Source organism: Leishmania panamensis (genome assembly GCF_000755165.1).
Source record: "Leishmania panamensis strain MHOM/PA/94/PSC-1 chromosome 35 sequence".
NCBI classification, from domain to species: Eukaryota; Euglenozoa; class Kinetoplastea; order Trypanosomatida; family Trypanosomatidae; genus Leishmania; species Leishmania panamensis.
Genome location: NC_025882.1, coordinates 288,268 through 307,839, shown reverse-complemented (window position 1 = coordinate 307,839; position 19,572 = coordinate 288,268). Strand labels below are relative to the sequence as shown.

Below are 19,572 nucleotides of genomic sequence, written 5' to 3'. Positions count from 1 at the left end.
GGGGGGGGGGAGGAGTCGCTTTGCTTGACTTCATTCTCTCGTCCGATGGCGTGCCCCCTCCCTCCCTCACCAAAAAAAGACAAATAATGCAGCACCTGCGGGGGACGGGGGGGGGACACTGGCTTCCCCTCCTTCCCCCTTTCCGTCGAACAGGAAATGCGGAAACACCGCAGCCCAAGCCGCTTTGAAGACGCACCACAGCGCAAATGACAAGACATATATGCGTGTATAACGGATCCGAAACTTGTAGGCGCGAAAGGCGTCGGCGGTAACGCGCAGCAGGAGGTGTTCATTGCAACCAACACCGACACATGAGCGCGAGCACCAATGCGTCGCGGTAGCACTCAATCACCATCCGGCTCGCTAAGAGCATCATAGGAGAGAACTGTGGGGGTTAGCTTGGATTGAATGTGTTCCTTCCGCTCTCGATCTAGTCGCGCAGCCTCCTTGAAGAGCGCCTTCTCCGAGTCCAAAAGGAGTCCGTAGTCCTCATAGAACTGGTGCTCCTTGGCCTCTATCACTTCCGTCACCTCGGGGAGAAAATGCTTCATGACGCGTTCGATACCGTCCTTAAGGGTGTTCTGTGAAGAGGGGCAAGTCCTACAGGCGCCAAGCATCGCAAGTGACACAACCCCAGTCTTTTCGTTGAAGTTCAGCAGTTTCACGTCACCGCCGTCGCGCTGAACCATCGGACGCACTTGTTCTCGCAGCAGTTCCTTGATGCACTGTAACACCTCAGAGTCGTTGTCCTTCAGCTCCAGGTCGTCCTCGATGAGGGTGTACTCTTTGGCCGGAGATACGCACGCGTTATTGAAGATGAGGTAGTGTCCTAGGAAGCTGCTGATGCTCCACTCGATTTTAGACCAGTCCACGTTCGTGTAGACCGAAATGGACACATGCCGAGGCGCGATGAAGACGCACATCACCTCCTGCGGGTACTGCTCAAAGAGTCCTTGGGAGAGCGGGTGCACCCATGCAAGGCCGCGGTGCGCCACCTCGCACGACTGCCCTTGCGGCACAAAGCTCTCGAAGCTGTCTGCGGGAATGGAGAAGGAGTGGCAGAGTGGGTTAGGGGTGGGCTGCGCATGCAGCTGCATCATGCGACGGCATATCGTACGCCGCAGCATACTAGGCACAACAGTCTGTAGTACATGAGCATCTGCAACCTTGAGAAACGAAAAGGAAGAGGGGGTGACGACAGAAGAGGTCAGTAGAGAAGCATGACAAGTAAGCGCGTGCCCTGTGCAAGATGAACAGTGTTTGTGCAACTTCGGCCGCAGCTGAGTATAAGGCGCAGAAAACCCCAGAAGAGACCGTAAACGAGGGACGAATAACAAGCAGCTCACATGTCGTCAGCGGACACGCACGTCACGTCGCAGGCGCCCCACTCATTCCAGAGCCTCGAGCAATCCCCACGATCGCTTCGAAAAGCAGCACCGCGTCTCACTCGTATGTTGTGCAGGCGGTGCTGTTGGAGGCTGCCGCATTCGGTCTCTGTCCTGTTTTCCCGTAAAACTGTACAAGGCAACCATGCGGGAAGTGAACAAAGGGTGTTTGCAGTTGGGTTGAAGCGTGCGTGCAGGCGCGTCCCTGGTGATTCTCGCAGTGCCATGTCATGGAAGATCGACTGGAGAGAGCGCAGCGGCGACATCTCACCCCACCCTCATATATTGCATGCCGCGCTATGCCACATTGCATTACTGCCTAAGTTTGTTTTGCATGATGTAGAAGATCACGCACGTTGTCGTTTGCGCAAACCTGTCTCGAGCTCCTTAGGCTGGAAGTAATTTACCGGAGCACTCTGCAGTACCCACTCCGCAGACGCGATAGCAGTGACGTGCGTCATGAAGCGCTTCGTTGTCCGCCTCATTTGCAGAAACACAACGAGAGCGGGTCTCTCTCGCAGAACAGCGGGAACACCAGCCTCAGCCCTTGTGGCACCCAAAAGATCTCGACTCGAGGTAGACCTGCGTCCGGCAGCAAACAGAAAGCTGGCAGGGTGGATCTCGGCGAGGGAAGCGTCATCGGCGCCCACGCTATCGAGTCGCTTCGGTCCAGCTGGCACGCCGCTGTCAATTGGTCGAACGACCGAGTACGACCAGCCGTTCGCCTCCAGCTTCGCCACATTAAAGAAGAACCCCGACAGAAGCGCCTTCGTGATGGACTCCACGTCGATCTGATTTACAGCGCCGCTCAGTGCCTTCTCGAGCGCACTGTCGTCGTCGTCAAGGACCTTGCTGTCGTTGCCGCTATTGGCGGAGACAAGCTCCACGTCAAGGCCAATGCGGTCAAACGTCTTCAGAATCTGGTCCAATACATCCCGTGCGCGCAGCATCGAGCGCACGTTGATGCAGTTGGAGCGGCAAAACTCGCCAGCGCGCGGGCCCGCACGCAGCCACTCCTCCATGAGTCGGATGTACCCGGTCACGTCACCGTTACCAAAGCCAAAAAGATGCTCCCTGGCGCTCTTAATATGACTCCGCTCCTTGGCATCTCGCGTGTTTATGAAGATGCTGTCAAGCGTGATCATGGCGGCTGCCATGGCCATGTGCCGCCCACAGCCCAGAGCGCACGCGCGAATCAAGCATTTGCTCAGAGATGGCTCCAGCGGGAACTCAGCCATGCGTCGCCCCGTGACAGTCAGCCGGCCGTCCGGTTTCATGGCACCAAGGAGGAAAAGAAGGTCCAACGCGCGCTCCAGTGACGCGGTCGACGGGGCATCAAGAAAGTCAAACTGGAGGAGGTTGTGAATACCGAGTGCTTTCAGCTGCAGTACAACTGCACTCATCGAGCAGCGCAAGATCTCTGGTATCGTCTCTGGCGGCAGCTCGTTGTGGAAGGTGTAGGCCGTGAATAGCCGATAGCACTCACCTGGCTGCGTTCGACCGGCTCGCCCCGCGCGCTGTGTGGCGCTTGCCTGAGATGTCGGCACCACCCGCAGCTCCTCCACCATCGCCTGCGGGTTGTAATAGTCCTGCTTGCAGAGTCCACAGTCCACCACATAGACAACGCCATCAATCGTGATGGATGTTTCGGCGATGTTCGTGGCGATCACTACCTTCCGCATGCCGGGCGGCGTGCGCTCGTAGATGCGGGCCTGCTCCTTTGGTGACATCGAGGAGTAAATCGGGAGAATGAGAAGTGGCCGCATCTGGCCCTTCGCCTCGTCCAAATACGACTGAAGGGTCTCTGCGCACGTCTCGATGGCATCTTGGCCCGGCAAGAATACCAACACATCGCCGGGAAGCGGCTTCGACAGGTGCAAAGCCAGCACCGTCTGGGCCGACTCCGTCACGTAGTCCGCCACCGGCTCGTCTGAGTAAAAGAGCTCAACTGGGTAGGTGCGTCCGCTAACAGTGAACACCGGCGCTTTATTGAAGAAGTCGCTGAACTTTTCAGCGTTGATGGTTGCGCTGGCGACGATAACTTTCAGGTTCGGGTTGCGGCGAATGACATCGCGCAGGAGGCCGAGCAGAATGTCGGTGCTCAGAGAGCGCTCGTGGGCTTCGTCGACCATAATGGCACCGACCGAGGAGAGATCGGGGTCATTGGTGAACTCTTTCAGCATCATACCGTCCGTCACGTAGAGGATTCGAGTGAGGGGACCCGTCTTGTCATCGAAGCGCACCTTATATCCTACAATGCTGCCACACGGGCAGCCTACTTCCTGCGCGACGCGTTCTGCGACACTAATGGCGGCGATTCGTCGAGGTTGTGTGCAGATGAGTCGGAGCGCCTCTTCCGCCCCCTCCTCCGCAAAGGCGCCATCCCCTTCGCCGTTAGCCTCAGTCTTCACCGTCGAGGAAGCAGCCGACCGCGCAGGGGTGGGGAGCTGCCGATCTCGCGTTTGGGGCCCAAGGTGGAAGCCCCCCTCATAGAGGTACTGAAGCAGCTGGGTCGTCTTCCCTGATCCAGTCTCCCCCACAATGATCACCACGCGATTGTCGCGAATGAGCTGCACCAGCCTCTCCCGCATTTGAAATATTGGCAGACCTCTGCGCTGTTGCTGAAGTCGCGCCTTCTGGCCCTGCAGAGCTACAGCACGTTCCTCCTGGAGCTCACTGAACGTTCTCTCTCGCACATAGTCGTTCTTTGCCAACCGCTCCGCCACCTCCGGCTCACTCATCGCCACATAACCTGCGGCGAAAAGGGGACGTGATGCCGCGTCCACCGCCTCTGCCGAGGCCTGGGCAGACGCCACACGAGCATTATCGTTATTGTTCGCCTCCTTCACAACTGAAAATGTGTCGGCGGGAGATGTGGCTAGGTGTGAATGACGCTGCAGTTCTGCTGCCAGCTCGCTCCATCGATCCAAGGCCTCGTCTTCGCCACCGAGGGCCTGGCGCCGGCGTGCGACGTCGAAAAGATCACTCGCGGTGCTTACCTCGGCGGAGCGGTGCAGCAAGAAGTCCGCCTCGACTACAGATGCAGGAACGACGCCTTGCTCAATGTCCCTCAGCTTTTGCTCGACAACCGTGTTGGCTGCCTTATGACGCTGAGCCGCTTCCTTACGTAGGAAGGCCGCCCGCGAAGCCTGCTGAGCCCTCCGCAAAGCCTCCTTGTCCATGTGGGTGGGGCTGGGGCAGGTAAGGCGGCGAGAGCCAAGCGTGTATGCCGCAATGGCTTGCTCATTTCAAGTGCGCATGTATGTGTGACGCAGGAAAAAGTGAGGAAGTCAATGATGTGTACGGGAGAGAAAGAGGGAACAAGGAGGGGTACGGTATCGATAAGAATGAGGGAAACTGCGCATGAGCAGCAGTACTTGAAGGAACTGACTGAGCGGCCGTCCAGCTCTCTGACACTTTGCTCTGCATCCCCGAGTGCGCGGCAGCCTCCGTAAAACTGCGAACACCATACGTCTCCAGCAGAACAAGGAGAGTCAGAAAAAGAATGAGAAAGAAACGGCGAGTCGCTACAGAGCGCACAGACCTCTCCTTCTTTGCTCCCGGACGGCCTGTGTGTCAGCGATGCAGTGCCTTTCCAGAGAGTCCTCCGCGCTCACGGCGATATCTCAAAAAAGTAGAACGAGGCAGAGGCGAAGAAGAGAGGAGGTTTCACCTCGTCCCGTCTTGTAAGAGACGATTCCATCAACAAGCGATCCGATTCCCATTGAGTCAGTAAACTCCATGATCGAATTCCTACGATTTCTTCCACACAACATCAGAAAAGATCAGTTTGTCAACAGCATGCGTCACCGACCGTATCCGAGAGCCGGTGGCGCGCTACTCGCTTTCCCATAAAGAGAGGGCACAAGAACCCCATGCCAAGGTAAGGTGACCGGCATTATCAGAGCCATTAGCCCCACTCTGTGTGGAAGCCAGGACAACCCCCCTCTCCATGCCAATGTCGAGCCGCTTCCGGTCGTGATCAGGCCAGGTCCCTACGATCTGGGGGAGCGCGATCGATGTAGAGCTACGCATGTCGGCGGCCACGCGCCGGGTGGTGCTGCGTCGGAGCGACCCGCGACAGTACACACGGCTGTGCCGCCCGCGTGATGGAGAGGGTGCCAGCGCGACTCGAGTGCATCTTGCCCGGCCCTCGCTGCCCAGTGGCGTGGGGAGCTGGAGTGCCCCCCCCCCTCCCCCCGAGAGTGACGCACCGCCTGGCGAGCGGCACCATGTGAGCGGCTGTGAAGCAGGGGGTGAGCAGAGAGATCGAGGCGGGGGGAGGGGAGGCTCATTCCCCGGCCACCGAGTCGACGCATCGCTGTGACGCGTGCGTCTACGGCTGCTCCACGACATGCAGTTGGGCCTGGGACAGGGCCGCGGTAGAATCGAGTCGGATTCATTGCTGCACGGCATACATGAATATCTTCGATAACAAAGATGGGTGTCTGTGTGCCTGTTATGGGGAGCGATGCAACTGAATTACGTGGAGGAATGATGACGACAGTGGCAGAAAGCTTTCACGCAAAGAGTGATGAGGAGAGAGGCGCCATAACAGAGCTAAGAAGTCACAAAGATCTCCTGGCAAAGTAGAACACGGAAAGGGAAGAAAAAGGCTAAAGACTGCCAACGCCAACTCAACTGACGCAAACACACACACACACATATATAGAAGACGAAGAGAGCCATATATGCAACGTTTTACGTAGGAATTAAATATAACAGCGATTCGTAAAAGGAGAAAGGGAGATTTTGATCATCGCATCTCTCCGATAATGAAGATGTCTGTGAGAACAGAGGTCCTGTGATCAGCAACCGAAGCGTGTGCACACAAAAGAACCGAGGAGGTCTCGGAAGGATGATAGAAAGGCCAACACGTAGAGGAACCCACAAAAGCCAAGACGAGCGAACAAGACGAGAGAGAGAGAATAAAGAAGCGGAGAGACGAGAGACAAAAGGAGATGCTTCCAAACAAAGACAACGTCCACGATCATTTCTATCACGGTGCACACCGAACCACATGACGCTTCACCCAAGGTAAAACATAGTTGGGCCATGTGCAGAGAAACGCAACGGGCGTTGAAAGGAATTCGAGAGGGGAACAACCGGAAGAAAGAGAGAGAGTGTGTGTGTGTGAAATATTAGCACAGCAGCGCCACAAGGACAAGACGTAAGGTAAGAGAGACGGGAGAACAAAAAAAAAAAAACAGCCGGAAGACAGACAGAGAAGTGAACTAACAGAGAAAAAAAAGGGGGGTAAGAAGAGGGATGCATGGAAGTCGTAAAGTTGATAAGTGTGCCTTACGCACCACATCAAGGACCACAAGGAACAGCGGGAGACAGAGAATGGCAGGGAGGTCCTACTTGCCAGCAGACACATGTGAAACAGCAATCGAACGAGAAACAAAAGGCAGTGGGAAGGAGGAGTCAATGACTCAAAAAGAACAGAAAATAAACCGCAGAAAAAAAAAAGGTATCGGCGCAGCTCCGCCTTCCGTCACCTTCGGCCTCTGCCCCTCTCTTTCTCGGCTGCGGTTGAGCAGAAAGGAAAATGAGAGAGCACACGCACATACACACACACACACAAAACACACGCACACCCACACACACAAAAGAAAAAAAAAAGAATTTCCACCCACACCAAGACACACTCCACAGGAAAAAAAGAAGCAAACGAAAAAAATTAGTACAGCGCACCACCACCACCACCACCGCCACAAAAGAAAAAAAACATAACACGGCACGACATCTCGCATTCCTTTCTTTTTATTTTCTCACTTTCTCTCTTTTTTTTTGCGTCGCGCTGCAGCGAACACACCGCGTACGCCACCGGACCCCCCAACGATGGCCAACCAAAAACAACAAACAGAGATTAGTCATCATCGTGAGCAAACAGCAGACAGATAAGAGAAGGGTGGCGTGTGGTCAGTTGTCCTACCGTACAGTGGAAGTGCGCGTGTCATGAAGAGGATGTCTGCGTGTGCGCAGGCGTACCCACCCACCCCTTTTCATTCATGGATTTCTTTTAGTCCTTAGAACCCCTCCAACGCACATTGGCACACCTTGGACAGCCTCTTCTACCACTCCTATTGTGTCCACTCGCTTGCCACCGCAGCGGACAGGCGCCACCACGACCAGGCAGCGGCGCACAAGACTAGCACTTGGTATCCTCTGAACGTCAAGTTACAGTCTCCTTGCGCTCATCAAGTCTTAAACCACCCACGCACACGCGCATTATCCCTTAATGTGGTGCGTTGTTGCCCTTGACGACGAGGGAAGAAAGTGGAAAAAGGACGAGACAGCAAGACTACTCCAAAACCACCAACAGCAGCAAGACCCCTCAGAAGAGAAGCTTGTTTAGCTCATCATCGAGGTTCACAGACGACTCCACTGTGGCGGTCCGTCGCACGTCGTTGCATATGAGAGGGTGTCCGCCAGTGGTGCACTCATGCGCAATGGAGGCACTGCCGCTGTCATCCGAATGTCGGTCTCGACTCCTCCCGGCGGGGAGCTCTCTTAGCGCGCTAGCACGTGACCTGTCTAAGGTGAGCGCAGGGGCGCCCACCGTCCTGCCTCCTTCGTTTGAATCTATAGCTGTGGAGACCGACACGTCAGCAAGTGGCTCCAGGTGCGACACCTCGTAGCCGTTCTCCTTCGTTCTGCGAAAGGCCTCCTGCTTCATCATAGCGTGAATCCATCGCGCAATAACCGTGCGGTCTGCGACATCCGCATCCGTTTCGCCGTCGTACCGCTCAAGGGGAGAGGGCAGCATTGTTGACGGTGGCGATGCCGCAGGGCATGACGAAGAAGCCCTGAGAGTGGCACCCTCACATGCAAGAGGTGCAACTGACCCTACAGCAGGCGAGTGGCTATTGAGCGGCGGGAGGAGCTCTCCGGGAGCAGGAACGGTGGGAGTAGTGGTCCAGCACTGCTTTGCCTCTGACACCGGTGTCGAGGATGCGTGTTTCACAATGAATGCATGACGTAACAAGTCAGTGCATGTCGGTCGTCGGTCAGGGGACTTCACGACACACGCGCTGATAAAGTCAGCCAAGTCGGCGTCCATCTCCGGCGGTAGCTCTAGTGCTGGGCCGTCACTGCTGAGGTGCTGCAACAGTGCCCAGAAGCGCGCCTCGCTGCTGCCGCCACGCAAACCAGCGTAGGGACACACACCCACTGCCAGCTCAGCGACAACCAGCCCCAAAGACCAAATATCGGCACCGTACGAGTAGTACTCGCCACGCAGCCGCTCAGGGCTCATGTACGTGACCGTACCAACAAAGCTGTGCGCATCCGCCTTGGTGGACTCGAGATTTGAGCTCACACCAAAGTCGGATATTTTGATGTCGCCGGTGCAACTGTTGTAGAGAACGTTGCTTGGCTTCAAGTCACGATGAATGAGATGTCGGGTACGATGCAGGTACGCCAGCCCTTTCAGCATCAGTCGCGTGATACACGCCAACACTGGTGGCGGGACCGGTTTGTAGAGCTCGTCGAGGGAGCCGTCCATCGCCTCCATCGCGATAAAGACAGACCCCTCGTGCGCAAACGCACCGTAGAAATGGACGAGGTACGGCGTTGCGAAGTCACACGCGTGTAGCGCCTCCAACTCTCGTCGAATTTCACTAATGTGCGCCTGTCCCGTCACTTTAATTTCCTTTAGTGCGGCCACCATCTTGCTGCGTCGGTGAACTGCGCGGCGAACAGAGCCACTGCTGCCTTTGCCTAAGAACCCGCCCTCTGTTTCCGGGACTACCTCAAGATCACTAAGAGAGAGCACGTACGAATTGCCTTGACTGTCCCGCACTCCCTCAGACGAGACAAGAAGCGAGCCGATACGGACACCATCGGCGCAGAAGCCCTCTGTTACGCTAGCTCCATCACGCTCGATGGCTTCCAGGTTGATCTTCAGTCGCGACATTCTTGACCACACTGAGAGACCATGAGGTAATGAAAGACACACTTCAACAACGCACGCACGCGGCGCCTCCACGTCGCTTCCTCCACCACTTTTGTTGGTACCGCTCTGTGGGTGTTGTAGCGACTCGGCACATGCAAGCCCCTCGCATATACTGATGTCGCACGTACGCAAGTCCAGACAATGAGAAACGATGCAGTAGTGCTGAATAAAACGAAAAAAAAAAACGGTAGAGAACGAGGGAGAGACGTACACACACACACAGCCACGCACAGGGATATCGCATCAACGAAAGAAAGCACACGAATGTAGCTGAGGAAACACCACTTTGACTTTCTTTCCTTCGCGTTACTGAACGGTGTGATGACCTCCTTGTGTTTAGCGAGTCCGTGCTGGCGCGTGTGTGTGGGTAGGTGGGTGTGTGCGTCAAGGGGGAGGGTGACGACTCTTGGCGGAAGTACTCCCCGTATCCTGCCGTTATCGCTCCCCCACCTTATTGCAGGTGTCCCTTGGTAACCGTGCGCAAATATGCGTGTCTGTGTGCGCGTGTACGGCAGCTGCTGAAGTTCACGAGGAAGAAAAGGGGGTTTTGTGGCAGATGAAACGTAGTCAGGGAAGCGAAATATGGAAAAAAGGGCACAACACGCCTACACGAGGCAGACAAAGAGAAACCCAAAGAGGAGATCACACACGCCCACACGCAAAAGGGAGGAAAGGCAAGTTGTGCTGTCCAATATCACAGCGGTGGCGGTGGCGAGAAGAATTGGCGAGAATCCCGAGCAGATACCGCGAGAGGAAGTGCAGAACAGAGAGGATGTGATAGAGACTACGCAGTCACCCTCTCCACTCCTCGTTGACGTTCTTCACGAACACACACACACACGACCGCACACAGAAAGAAGAGAGAAAAGCGCAGAGAAGGTGAGCGATGGAGACTGACGTGCCGTGCACCCATGAACACAAACTTTATTACCACAAAGCAAGATTAATTTTTTTTTCGTTTTGGGGGAGCTTCGTCCCACACGGACGATCAGAGGTTCGTGTCGCTCCAGCGAGCTCACCAGTGGGAGTGCGTTATTCCAGTCTCACCAGCCGCACACGCACACCGTCGCTGACGAGATGAGCACAGAAAGCGTGTCGGTGAAGAGCCACAATGGGATACAAAGAACAAGGCGGCGCGAGCGAGTGGTAGAGAGTGAGAGCGGAGGCAAAACTCGCGCTTTACCCGCTCTGCAAAATAAGAGCCAATCAGATACTTCTTTGTGAAGAAAATAAGACAAGAAGAGCCGCGTGATGTGCGTGTTCACGGCACGAGCTCTCCCTTCCCCTCTCATCGTAATGGTAGAGGCGCACATCACATGGCAAGAGGTAAGCAAGGTGTAGCAGAGAAAAAGAGGAGCGTGAGCGAAGATGTCGTGAAAGACGCAGGCGTCATCATATCAGAGGCGTACTGTTGTAGCTAGACCCGCCCGCTGTATTCGACGCAGCTAAAGCGTGGAAACAGCTGCTGGTGAAGGTGAAAATTGCATGATGGTGCATCGAAGCTCACCAACAAACACACGCGCATCCATCGTGCCCTGCAGCAGTGGGAGACGCTACAGCATGTCGCTCATGTGTGCTTGTGTTATTGCGTTTCTCTTTTTTTTTCCTTGGCTCCTGTGCGTTCGCTACTGGGCAGATGTTTTCGTCTCCTTTGAGGCACAGACACTGCCATGAAGCTATGAAACGGCGGCGCAGGCCTACCGAATCCCTACCATGCCCCTGGTCCTTCTCGGTTGCTGCTCTGGACAGACACGCGCACATGCAGTGCAAGAAGCAGAGGAAGGACGCGAAAACACCAGCCAGGCCGCTCTGCATTGATGGTGGAGGAAGAGAGAAACAAGAACAAAAAGGGGGAAAAAACACGTATTCAACAGCACCAGCTCATCCTTCAGCTCAAACCACCGCTTACCCCCGGCCCCTGCTGCGTTCGCCGTAGTTTTGTATGTGTGCATGTGTGTACATGTGTGTGTGTGGGGGGGGTGCCATCTATCAACCCGAAGGGTGTCGTGTGAGTATGCGTGGGTGTTTTGCACACATAGCATAGTGAGCCTACATCGGTCCTTCGAAAGCCACTGTCAGAAGTCCACAAGACGTACCACTGTTGGCGAACACTAAGGCTACCTCCCTCTCCCCACTGGCATTTAAGATCTCTGACGCGGGCAAAACCCCGCGGCTCCCCTCCGCGTCGCCACCACGGACCTCAAAGTGCACCTCCTGCCCACTTGTGAGCGTACTCGTGAAACTGCCTTCCTCGGCATTCCACATGGCATGAGACGGGTTCGGTCGTGTTGGTGTAGTGAAAACAAGTTCACCATCTACGCGGACGGCCACCTGCAGAGAGCAATGGTCCAGCATGCCCCCTACCAACTCGTCACCACAGTCCTCGTACAGATAACGTACCTCCTTGATATGCATTCGCATCACACACGTAGCTGGAGCAGCAGGTATTTCGATGGGTACAGTTGACGATGGTGGAGAGGGCACTATGGCTAGAGGTGGTGCCGGTAGCCAAAAATGACTGGTTGCACTGGGAGTGGAGAGAAGAGCTACTGTTGAGGGAGAAGGGGGCGACGCGCCGACGCCTGGTGGCAGGGTGGCTGTTGCTGCACGCACAGGCAATTCTACGGTAGTTTTCGTCACGATTGGCGTTGCATCGTCCCTGACCTGTGTCTTGCTGATTCCACAGGGTGCTGCGGGGATGTTAAACCCACTACCGGAGGGCTTTGCAGCTGCAGGAGGCAGCGTGTTCTCAGAGTCCTCTGCGGGAACAAGGAGTGCAGGCGGCAGCCTTGATTGTCCCTCCATCTGCTCCAGTATGCCCATCGCGTCCTTCGAGGAGTTGCTTGAGTTATTGTCGTCAGCGGGGACGGGTGAGGCAGTTGAGCAGCAGTACGGGGAGTACGCAGAGAGGCGCTGTCCTTCGATGGGTATGGCGTCGTCGTCGCGGGAGGGGGAAAGCATAGGCTCACGACTCTGCGGAGGCTGCGAGTGCTTGGTGACGCTCTCACCATCCACTCGGTTAGCATCAGCACTGCTGCGTGGCGCCGCGCCTCGCTCAAGGATTCCAATATCGCCGGACTCTCCCGCTAGAGGTGACAAAAAGGGTGGCGTACATCGGCAGCCGACGGAATCGCTGTCGATAAAATTGACCCCTCCGTAGCCGCGGTAACGGCGATGCTGCACCTCCGTCACTCTTACTCGGAATGTGAAGGTGCCGCGCGGTGCGCCCCTCTCATCGGCAAGATGGACTGTGTGTACGTTGTAGGTAGCAGGCATCGCCTCCAGCTCGCGGCGGCTGGCGAGGGCGGTTGCGATCAAAGTATGCACGGCAATAGCTGCCGTGGCAGCAGGTGCTGGTGAATGAGCACTGCAAGATGCTCCCTTTTGGACCTCCGTATCGGCCGCGCTTTCATACAGGCAGATCCTCACGACACTGCATGTGTTCTGCATAGCGTACAAGACGCACCTCCTGGGGCTCTGCAGCGACACTCCTCCCAACATGTGAGAGCGTTGTATCTCGGTCATTGGAGCTTCTGCAACTGGCTGAACGCGCAGAAGAACATCGTGCATGTTGTATGGACCGCAGATGCAGACGACAGAGTTAGCCTTTGCAGGTTCCAGCGCAGGGTCATTAGGGTTGCGCTGCGTGCTACGTGGGACCAGGCATGTACTGCAACTCAACTCCACCTCGTAAACAGGCTCAGTATCTGCGCCAACGCACGCGATTGGCGACGCGCCAGTCCGGAGTATAGCAGCGAGAGCCTGTACCAGCTTCTGCAACTCCACTCGCGCAGATGGCACCCACCTGCCACCTCCGGTCCCCTCTCCTGTTGCATCATCATCTTTTTCAATTTCCTCGATCGCCAGTGTGCTGCTCAGCTTGCCGCCATGGTGAGGCGAAAAGTGGCTCACTTGCTGCTGCAGCTCTGTCTTCTCCTTCGTCAGCTCCTCTATCTTCTGCCTGAGTTGCACAAGTTGCTGCTGCTGGTTTAACGACGATTGCGAAGACAACGTACCTGATGAGGCATTTGCAGTCGCCACGGCCGAAGTCGCTGCTTGACTGCTACGCTTCTCTTTAATCAAGTGGTACGCGTCTCGCCGGTCCATTTCGGACCCCATCGACTTCAAAGTGGCCGTCTGCCGCAGCACCGTCTGGCTCATGTCGCTGAGCTCGGTGGAGAGACGGTCAATCAAGCACTGCATCTGTGCGGCCTCTTGTTGCCACGTCACCACCGCTCGCTTCAGCTCATCATTTTCGGCCTGTTGTAGGCGTAGGGCGCGCTCCGCCGCGGCGGTGCGCAAGACAGAGCGCGTGACGGGATCATCCGCCGAGAGTCGGTGGAATGGCAGTCCATGGGAGGCAGCCGATGGCGTACTTGTCAGAGAAGACGACGCTCGAGCTAAGGTAGCCGTGGGCGGTAGTGAAGAGGCCGCAGATGATGTGTTTATTGTAGGCGCCTCTGCTGCTGACAAAGCGTCAGTGTCTGACCGGGGGCGGCCACTGAGCTCCCGTCGAAGATCTCGAAGTTGATGAAAGCGGCGCCGTGTGTTAGACAGGGTCGTCATAGAGCCTTTCGGTGATATTGCCGAAGTTGAAGCGCAAGCGGCATCGTCGTTAGTACCTATCGGTGGAGCCGAATACGTGGCGCGATAGGCGCCTGGAGGGAGACGCACCTCTACACCTCTGCCACCCATGTCTACTAGCGCAGTCCACATGGCGCAGCCAACACTGCAAGTAGGCAACACAGAACTCCAGAGGCACTAAGATCACAACACAAGAATAAAAAAGTGCGCGCGCGAGGGAGAGGGGGAAATCGAGAGATCGACAAATGAAAGCACCGTAAGTGCCGTTGCTCACGGTAAAAGCAATAACGGGACGCATTCAAACCCTAGCCACCTTCAACGGCATACACTCTTTGAAAATAACCGTGAAGTGCTTATCTTGCTGTGGTTCTAAGGATAGGGGTGGAGGGAGGAGTTGAAGCGTGAGATGAAAGGGTGGCGAAAAAAAAAAGGAAAGAGTGCCATGGAATAGAGAGGGAGGTGGTACAAGAGAGAAAGCGCAAGGTTAAGGAAGAAGGGAGACATGAAGCACGGAGTACACGACGCGAAGAACGATGGTTTTACCCTTCCACCCCATCCGCCTTTCTCTCCCTACTTTCATGTGCACTAGTCCCCTTAAAGTCCTCGCTTCCGCACTGTGCCGACGGCAAGCCCCGGAGTGTAGGGGGAAGGGGAGGAAGTCCGCCTTCCTCGCTCAGAGACAGAACAGAGCTAAACAGTTCTGGGCTCGTGCACACAGTCTTGTCCCCTGTATCTTGATCATCTGCAAAGCTTTGTAAAGGGGAAACATTTTTCCTCCTGATACTCGAGAGAAAGAAAAAGAAGTGCGACCAACACTACACTAAGAGACAACGACGCGAGATACACACGCGCCCGCATCCTTCACAGTGAGAGGCTAGAAGACACAAAGAGGAGAGAAGCGACTGCTCAGCAGGGACGTCTCTCGGCACGACGGGCGACTACACGCCCTTCACTTCGTGCATTTGTCTTTACAACTGCCTTTAGCTTTCCAGCACCCAAATTGCATCAGTAAACGCACATCAATGCGATGCCATGAATGGTCACCTTCAGACAAAAAAATGCACCACAGAAAAGCAGGAGGGAGCGCTTCACAAGAACACAGACACTCACACATACCGAATAGCTCAGAGAGACATATATAGCACCAACGTATCCCTTCTCTACCTCATAAGAGGCGCTCGCTCCACCGCGGTCCTGTCCCAGGCCCAACTGCATGGCGTGGAGCAGCCGTAGACGCACGCGTCACAGCGATGCGTCGACTCGGTGGCCGGGGAATGAGCCTCCCCTCCCCCCGCCTCGATCTCTCTGCTCACCCCCTGCTTCACAGCCGCTCACATGGTGCCGCTCGCCAGGCGGTGCGTCACTCTCGGGGGGAGGGGGGGGGGCACTCCAGCTCCCCACGCCACTGGGCAGCGAGGGCCGGGCAAGATGCACTCGAGTCGCGCTGGCACCCTCTCCATCACGCGGGCGGCACAGCCGTGTGTACTGTCGCGGGTCGCTCCGACGCAGCACCACCCGGCGCGTGGCCGCCGACATGCGTAGCTCTACATCGATCGCGCTCCCCCAGATCGTAGGGACCTGGCCCGATCACCATCGGAAGCGGCTCGGCATTGGCATGGAGAAGGGGGCTGTCCTGGCTTCCCCACAGAGTGGGGTTACTGGGCACCGACACCAGGCAGAGGTGTCCCACGTCATCAGGAGCAGGGGTCGAGATGGAAAAAAACAAGACGAGGAGAAGACTGAAAAAGAAGCACTGAGGGAGTCGGCCAGACAGAGACACGAAAGCTGAAAATGGGTAAGCTGATATGAAAAGGAACACACACACACACACACACACACACGCACACGCACACATACATACATGCACAGACATGCAAACACACATACACACTATGAAGAGAGTGAAAATGAGATGGTTAATCACATAGAGAAGGACAGGGATGTAGAAGAGAAAGCACACACACACTCCCTCACATGAGAGATGAAGAGGAAGAAGCCAAAAGGAGCCCATTCAAGCGCACCTGTACGCATGGGAGGCTCACTCATAAAGAATACCCACAAGAAAAAGCGGTTTGACAATTCTGAGGTAAACCTCTAAGCAAGCAAGCAAAAAGTTACAAAATGGGAGCACATCTGAGGGACAGCACCCACAGCGCATGCATCAGTCACCTTTAAAAATCAAATCAGTGGCAAGATGGTAGCGTGAACACAAAATAAGCATCTCCGAGTTTTTTTGCCATCACTAAAGGGTTCCTGTCACCGTACACGAGCCCATACAAACTCTAACACCACCAACAAAATCACGTTAGCGTACGAACACGCATGCATCTCCATCGTTGAGAGGAGACAAAGAGAACAAGCGCTGAGAAAATTTCGAAGATGTTGGAGGAGAAACGACAAAGAAAGCCCCAAATCGAGTTGAAGAAAACAAAGTAAAACACACTCATAAACACACCTGCTCGTCATCACAGTACGAGCAGCTGCAATTACAACGAAATAGAAACAGAAAGGAAAGGGGGGAGAAATGACACCCTTTAAAGCACGTCGACAGCGTCATGCTGACACCACTACATGAGCTTCTTCTCTGGGCGTATGGATCATTTACTCGGTGTTCCACCACCAATTGCGCCCCCCTCACCTCCCCTTTCCATTGCCAAGCTCGTCACGGTCGTACATGACTCGCGGGTCCAAAAGAAAGCGAGACACATGGAGGAGAAAAAAAAAAGATAAAGAAAAAGCAGAAGAGCCGCTTGTATACAAGTACTAGTGACATGGTGTTGCATGTTTGCTCAGTTTTTCTGCTTTGTTTTGATCGTCCCCCCTCGTTTCATTGATGACGTGCTGTCACTCGGGGGTATACTCCAGTAACGATACCAGCGGCAAGGGGAGGGAAACAGTGTCGCCCGTCGCCGATGAAGCGCTGGAGGAAAGAAAACCAATGCGCGAAAAAAAAAAACGAAGTTAAGTCCCCCGCTGCTTGTTGCTGTCTTGCTATTGCACGCCGCGATGGTTTCCTCTCTTTTCGCTTGTTCTTTCCGTTGTTGAATTGCAATCAACTTCACCTCTTTTCGTTCTCGCTATGCGTGTGCAAACACAACAACTGCATACTCAAAACGAAGTGTGGTTACCCTTTCTCCACCCGGTATAACAAAAGGGCCCCACGTCGCGGTGAAGGCACTCATGCAAGGGCGGACGGCAGCAGCGATGATGAATAGGGGATGGAAGGGGGGTGTCTGAAGGGAGGACAAACAATTCGAAATGGGATTTAGACCAGGGAGGTTTGTGTAGTGAGAAGAGGGGGAGGGATGTCTCTCAGTGACGCAGATGTACAGACACCCACAAGCATACGCTGGCGCACCGGCGCAGCAGAAGACGCGGATAACAAAGACCTAAAGATAATATGAACTCAAAGTGTCGACGCCGGCGACATTAAAGAAAAAATCAAAGCAGAGGTGCAGATTGTTCATCCTTGCGGTCCTTGTGAGCCTTCCTCAGATTTCTCACGGACCTTCACAGAAGCCGACAGAGCATTGAATCGCTGTTCAGCTACCACGAAAGCTATTCTGGCATTGTCCACGAGTCATCAATAGTCCCTCTGCTGTTGGGCTCTCTCGTTTTTGTCGGTCCTTTTTGATACAGTGTTCCCATCATGTACGCGTGGCACCGATCTCAAGCACCCTCGCACACGGTGCGCAGTGGAGACAAGGCACCACAGCAGAGATGTGTTCAAGTGCTTCGCCACATCAGAGATGGGGAAGACGAGCGTTGAGTGTGCTGCCATACACAATGTGAACTCTAAACGAAAAAAAAATAGAAGGTTCACTTACTTCAGCAGCTCATCTCTGATCGATTTGTCGCCGCAAGCACCAGGTATAGTGTGAAGCACTTGCATAAATCAAAAAAGGTGTACGTAAGATCATTCGTATCGCCAGAAAGTAAGCGGTAATAATAAACAGCGGAGAGCGGGTGACAGGGGCAACAGACATACGCAAGGGTGTGGCGCAATATCCACAATAAATGGACGTAAAGCGAGGAGGAAGAGGAGGAGGGCCCAAGAACAGAGAAAAGAGAGGGCTTCCAAATAAAGCCGCCCCCCCACACACACACACATAACAAAGAGCTGGCGATTACCTCTCCTTTTTTTTTTCGGGCTGCAAGAGGCAGAGAGAGAGAGGGAGAAAAAGTGCCTTCTAGAGCACGACGATAAAACAAGGGAAATACCTACGTGACGACGTTCCTTGGTTCCGTAAGATGCAAATTTCACCGCAAGCCGAGTCCACTACTGCACGCGCCTACGCTCACCGTCCACCTCGACCTCTCTGGCACCACGACGACATCCTCGCCCTCTAAGAGAGGGCCTCTCTGCCGTCGTATCGGGCCATGCGCCCAGCGGGCACGGATGGACTGCACGCCTCGATCCCCACGGATCACGTCCAGGGCCCTCCTCGGGGGTAGCGGTGTCTGTCGTGCGGGCAACAGGGCCTAGCCTGGGCGCCTGCCGGGGGTGCTTGAGGAGGCGCCCGGCCAGCCCGAGGCCAGACCCCAACCCTCCCACACCCGGCCGGCATGGCATTACGCAGCCTGGAGGTTCTCCACACATGGGGGCCTGGCGGACTCGGGGCTGTAAGCCGGGGCCGCCTCGTCATGCAGCCGGCACCGGTGCCTCATCGGCCCACCCGGTCGCGCGAAGGAGACACCGCACAGGTGGCACACGCACGGGGCGGGGCTGAGCAGTGCGGGGCCCCGCTGCCCTCCTCGGCCATCCCCGCCGATGCCGCGCGCCGGGGGCGTGTCTGGACGGCCCGCTCGCATGTACTACAGCCATGAATAAATCAAGTTGGGCAAAGCAACAGAGGCATGACAGCAATCCCCCTCCACCTCCCAGTTACCTTAATCCCATATTCCTCACATCATCATCATTCCTATCAGCCCCTTACTCAGTAAACCACGCCGTTGCCTCACTTCTTCAACAGCATGCATAACGCCCGGCAGTTTTCCGCCCTCCTCCGCCACACATACACACAGTACTCGCACTTGTATAGACTCGTTCGTGAGGGGTACAACGCCAAAAAGCAAAGCCTACACAAAGGAACTTCTCCACGGCACAGCAAAGCAGAAAAAAAAAGGTGACACGGAGGAAAGCCAATACATGATACATACAGAGTCACGGGGGACAGAGGAGCGAGTGCGTGCTAGGAGGAAAAAGAGAAGCGATTAGCGACGGCGCAGCAGAGGCCTTTTCCCCTGCCCCTCCAAAAAAGATGGCCCTGCGGCAAGCTGAACAGGAGTGAGTTCGCTGACGGGGAAGAGGATCCACTGAAGAACAACAGACAGAAATCGAAGTGATAGAAGCACTCTCCTGTTGGTGTTGGGACGGGCATGACGTGTCTCTGTGCCGCGAGAAGAACGAAAACGAGATAAACGATTGCACCTCTTTTTTACCCGCCATAGGGGCGTGAAAAATGCCGTTTCGACTGCTCCGTCGTGGCTCGGCCTTGTCAAAACCAATCGATTCTGCCTTCACGCGACACGCCCCTGGGAGCATTTGCGCACAGCGGCCACAGCGCTGCTTATACTCCCCAATGAGGGTGGAGCGGAGGATACGGTTTCTCCACGAGAACCGAGTAACAGAAGAAATTTTCT

At 55.3% G+C, this 19,572-nt stretch overlaps 4 protein-coding genes across 4 annotated transcripts, besides 3 other annotated features; all 4 read right to left on the bottom strand.

Moving 5' to 3' along the window:
- Positions 1-344: 344 nt before the first annotated feature.
- LPMP_350910 (hypothetical protein) lies at positions 345-1,127 on the bottom strand (the record flags this gene model as incomplete). Its single annotated transcript, XM_010704726.1, has 1 exon — positions 345-1,127. One exon carries the CDS (start codon positions 1,125-1,127, stop codon positions 345-347), a length of 783 nt encoding a protein of 260 aa, XP_010703028.1.
- A 605-nt stretch (positions 1,128-1,732) lies between these two features.
- LPMP_350900 (DEAH-box RNA helicase, putative) lies at positions 1,733-4,567 on the bottom strand (the record flags this gene model as incomplete). The annotated part of the gene is made up of 1 exon (XM_010704725.1): positions 1,733-4,567. The coding sequence occupies one exon, from the start codon at positions 4,565-4,567 to the stop codon at positions 1,733-1,735; it is 2,835 nt and encodes a 944-aa protein (XP_010703027.1).
- A 712-nt stretch (positions 4,568-5,279) lies between these two features.
- Positions 5,280-5,800: a repeat region.
- A 1,925-nt stretch (positions 5,801-7,725) lies between these two features.
- MKK5 (mitogen-activated protein kinase kinase 5, putative) lies at positions 7,726-9,306 on the bottom strand (the record flags this gene model as incomplete). The annotated part of the gene is made up of 1 exon (XM_010704724.1): positions 7,726-9,306. One exon carries the CDS (start codon positions 9,304-9,306, stop codon positions 7,726-7,728), a length of 1,581 nt encoding a protein of 526 aa, XP_010703026.1.
- A 2,088-nt stretch (positions 9,307-11,394) lies between these two features.
- LPMP_350880 (hypothetical protein) lies at positions 11,395-14,061 on the bottom strand (the record flags this gene model as incomplete). The annotated part of the gene is made up of 1 exon (XM_010704723.1): positions 11,395-14,061. The coding sequence occupies one exon, from the start codon at positions 14,059-14,061 to the stop codon at positions 11,395-11,397; it is 2,667 nt and encodes an 888-aa protein (XP_010703025.1).
- A 1,013-nt stretch (positions 14,062-15,074) lies between these two features.
- Positions 15,075-15,628: a repeat region.
- Positions 15,629-18,214: 2,586 nt separating this feature from the next.
- Positions 18,215-18,714: a repeat region.
- Between the last annotated feature and the right edge of the window lie 858 nt (positions 18,715-19,572).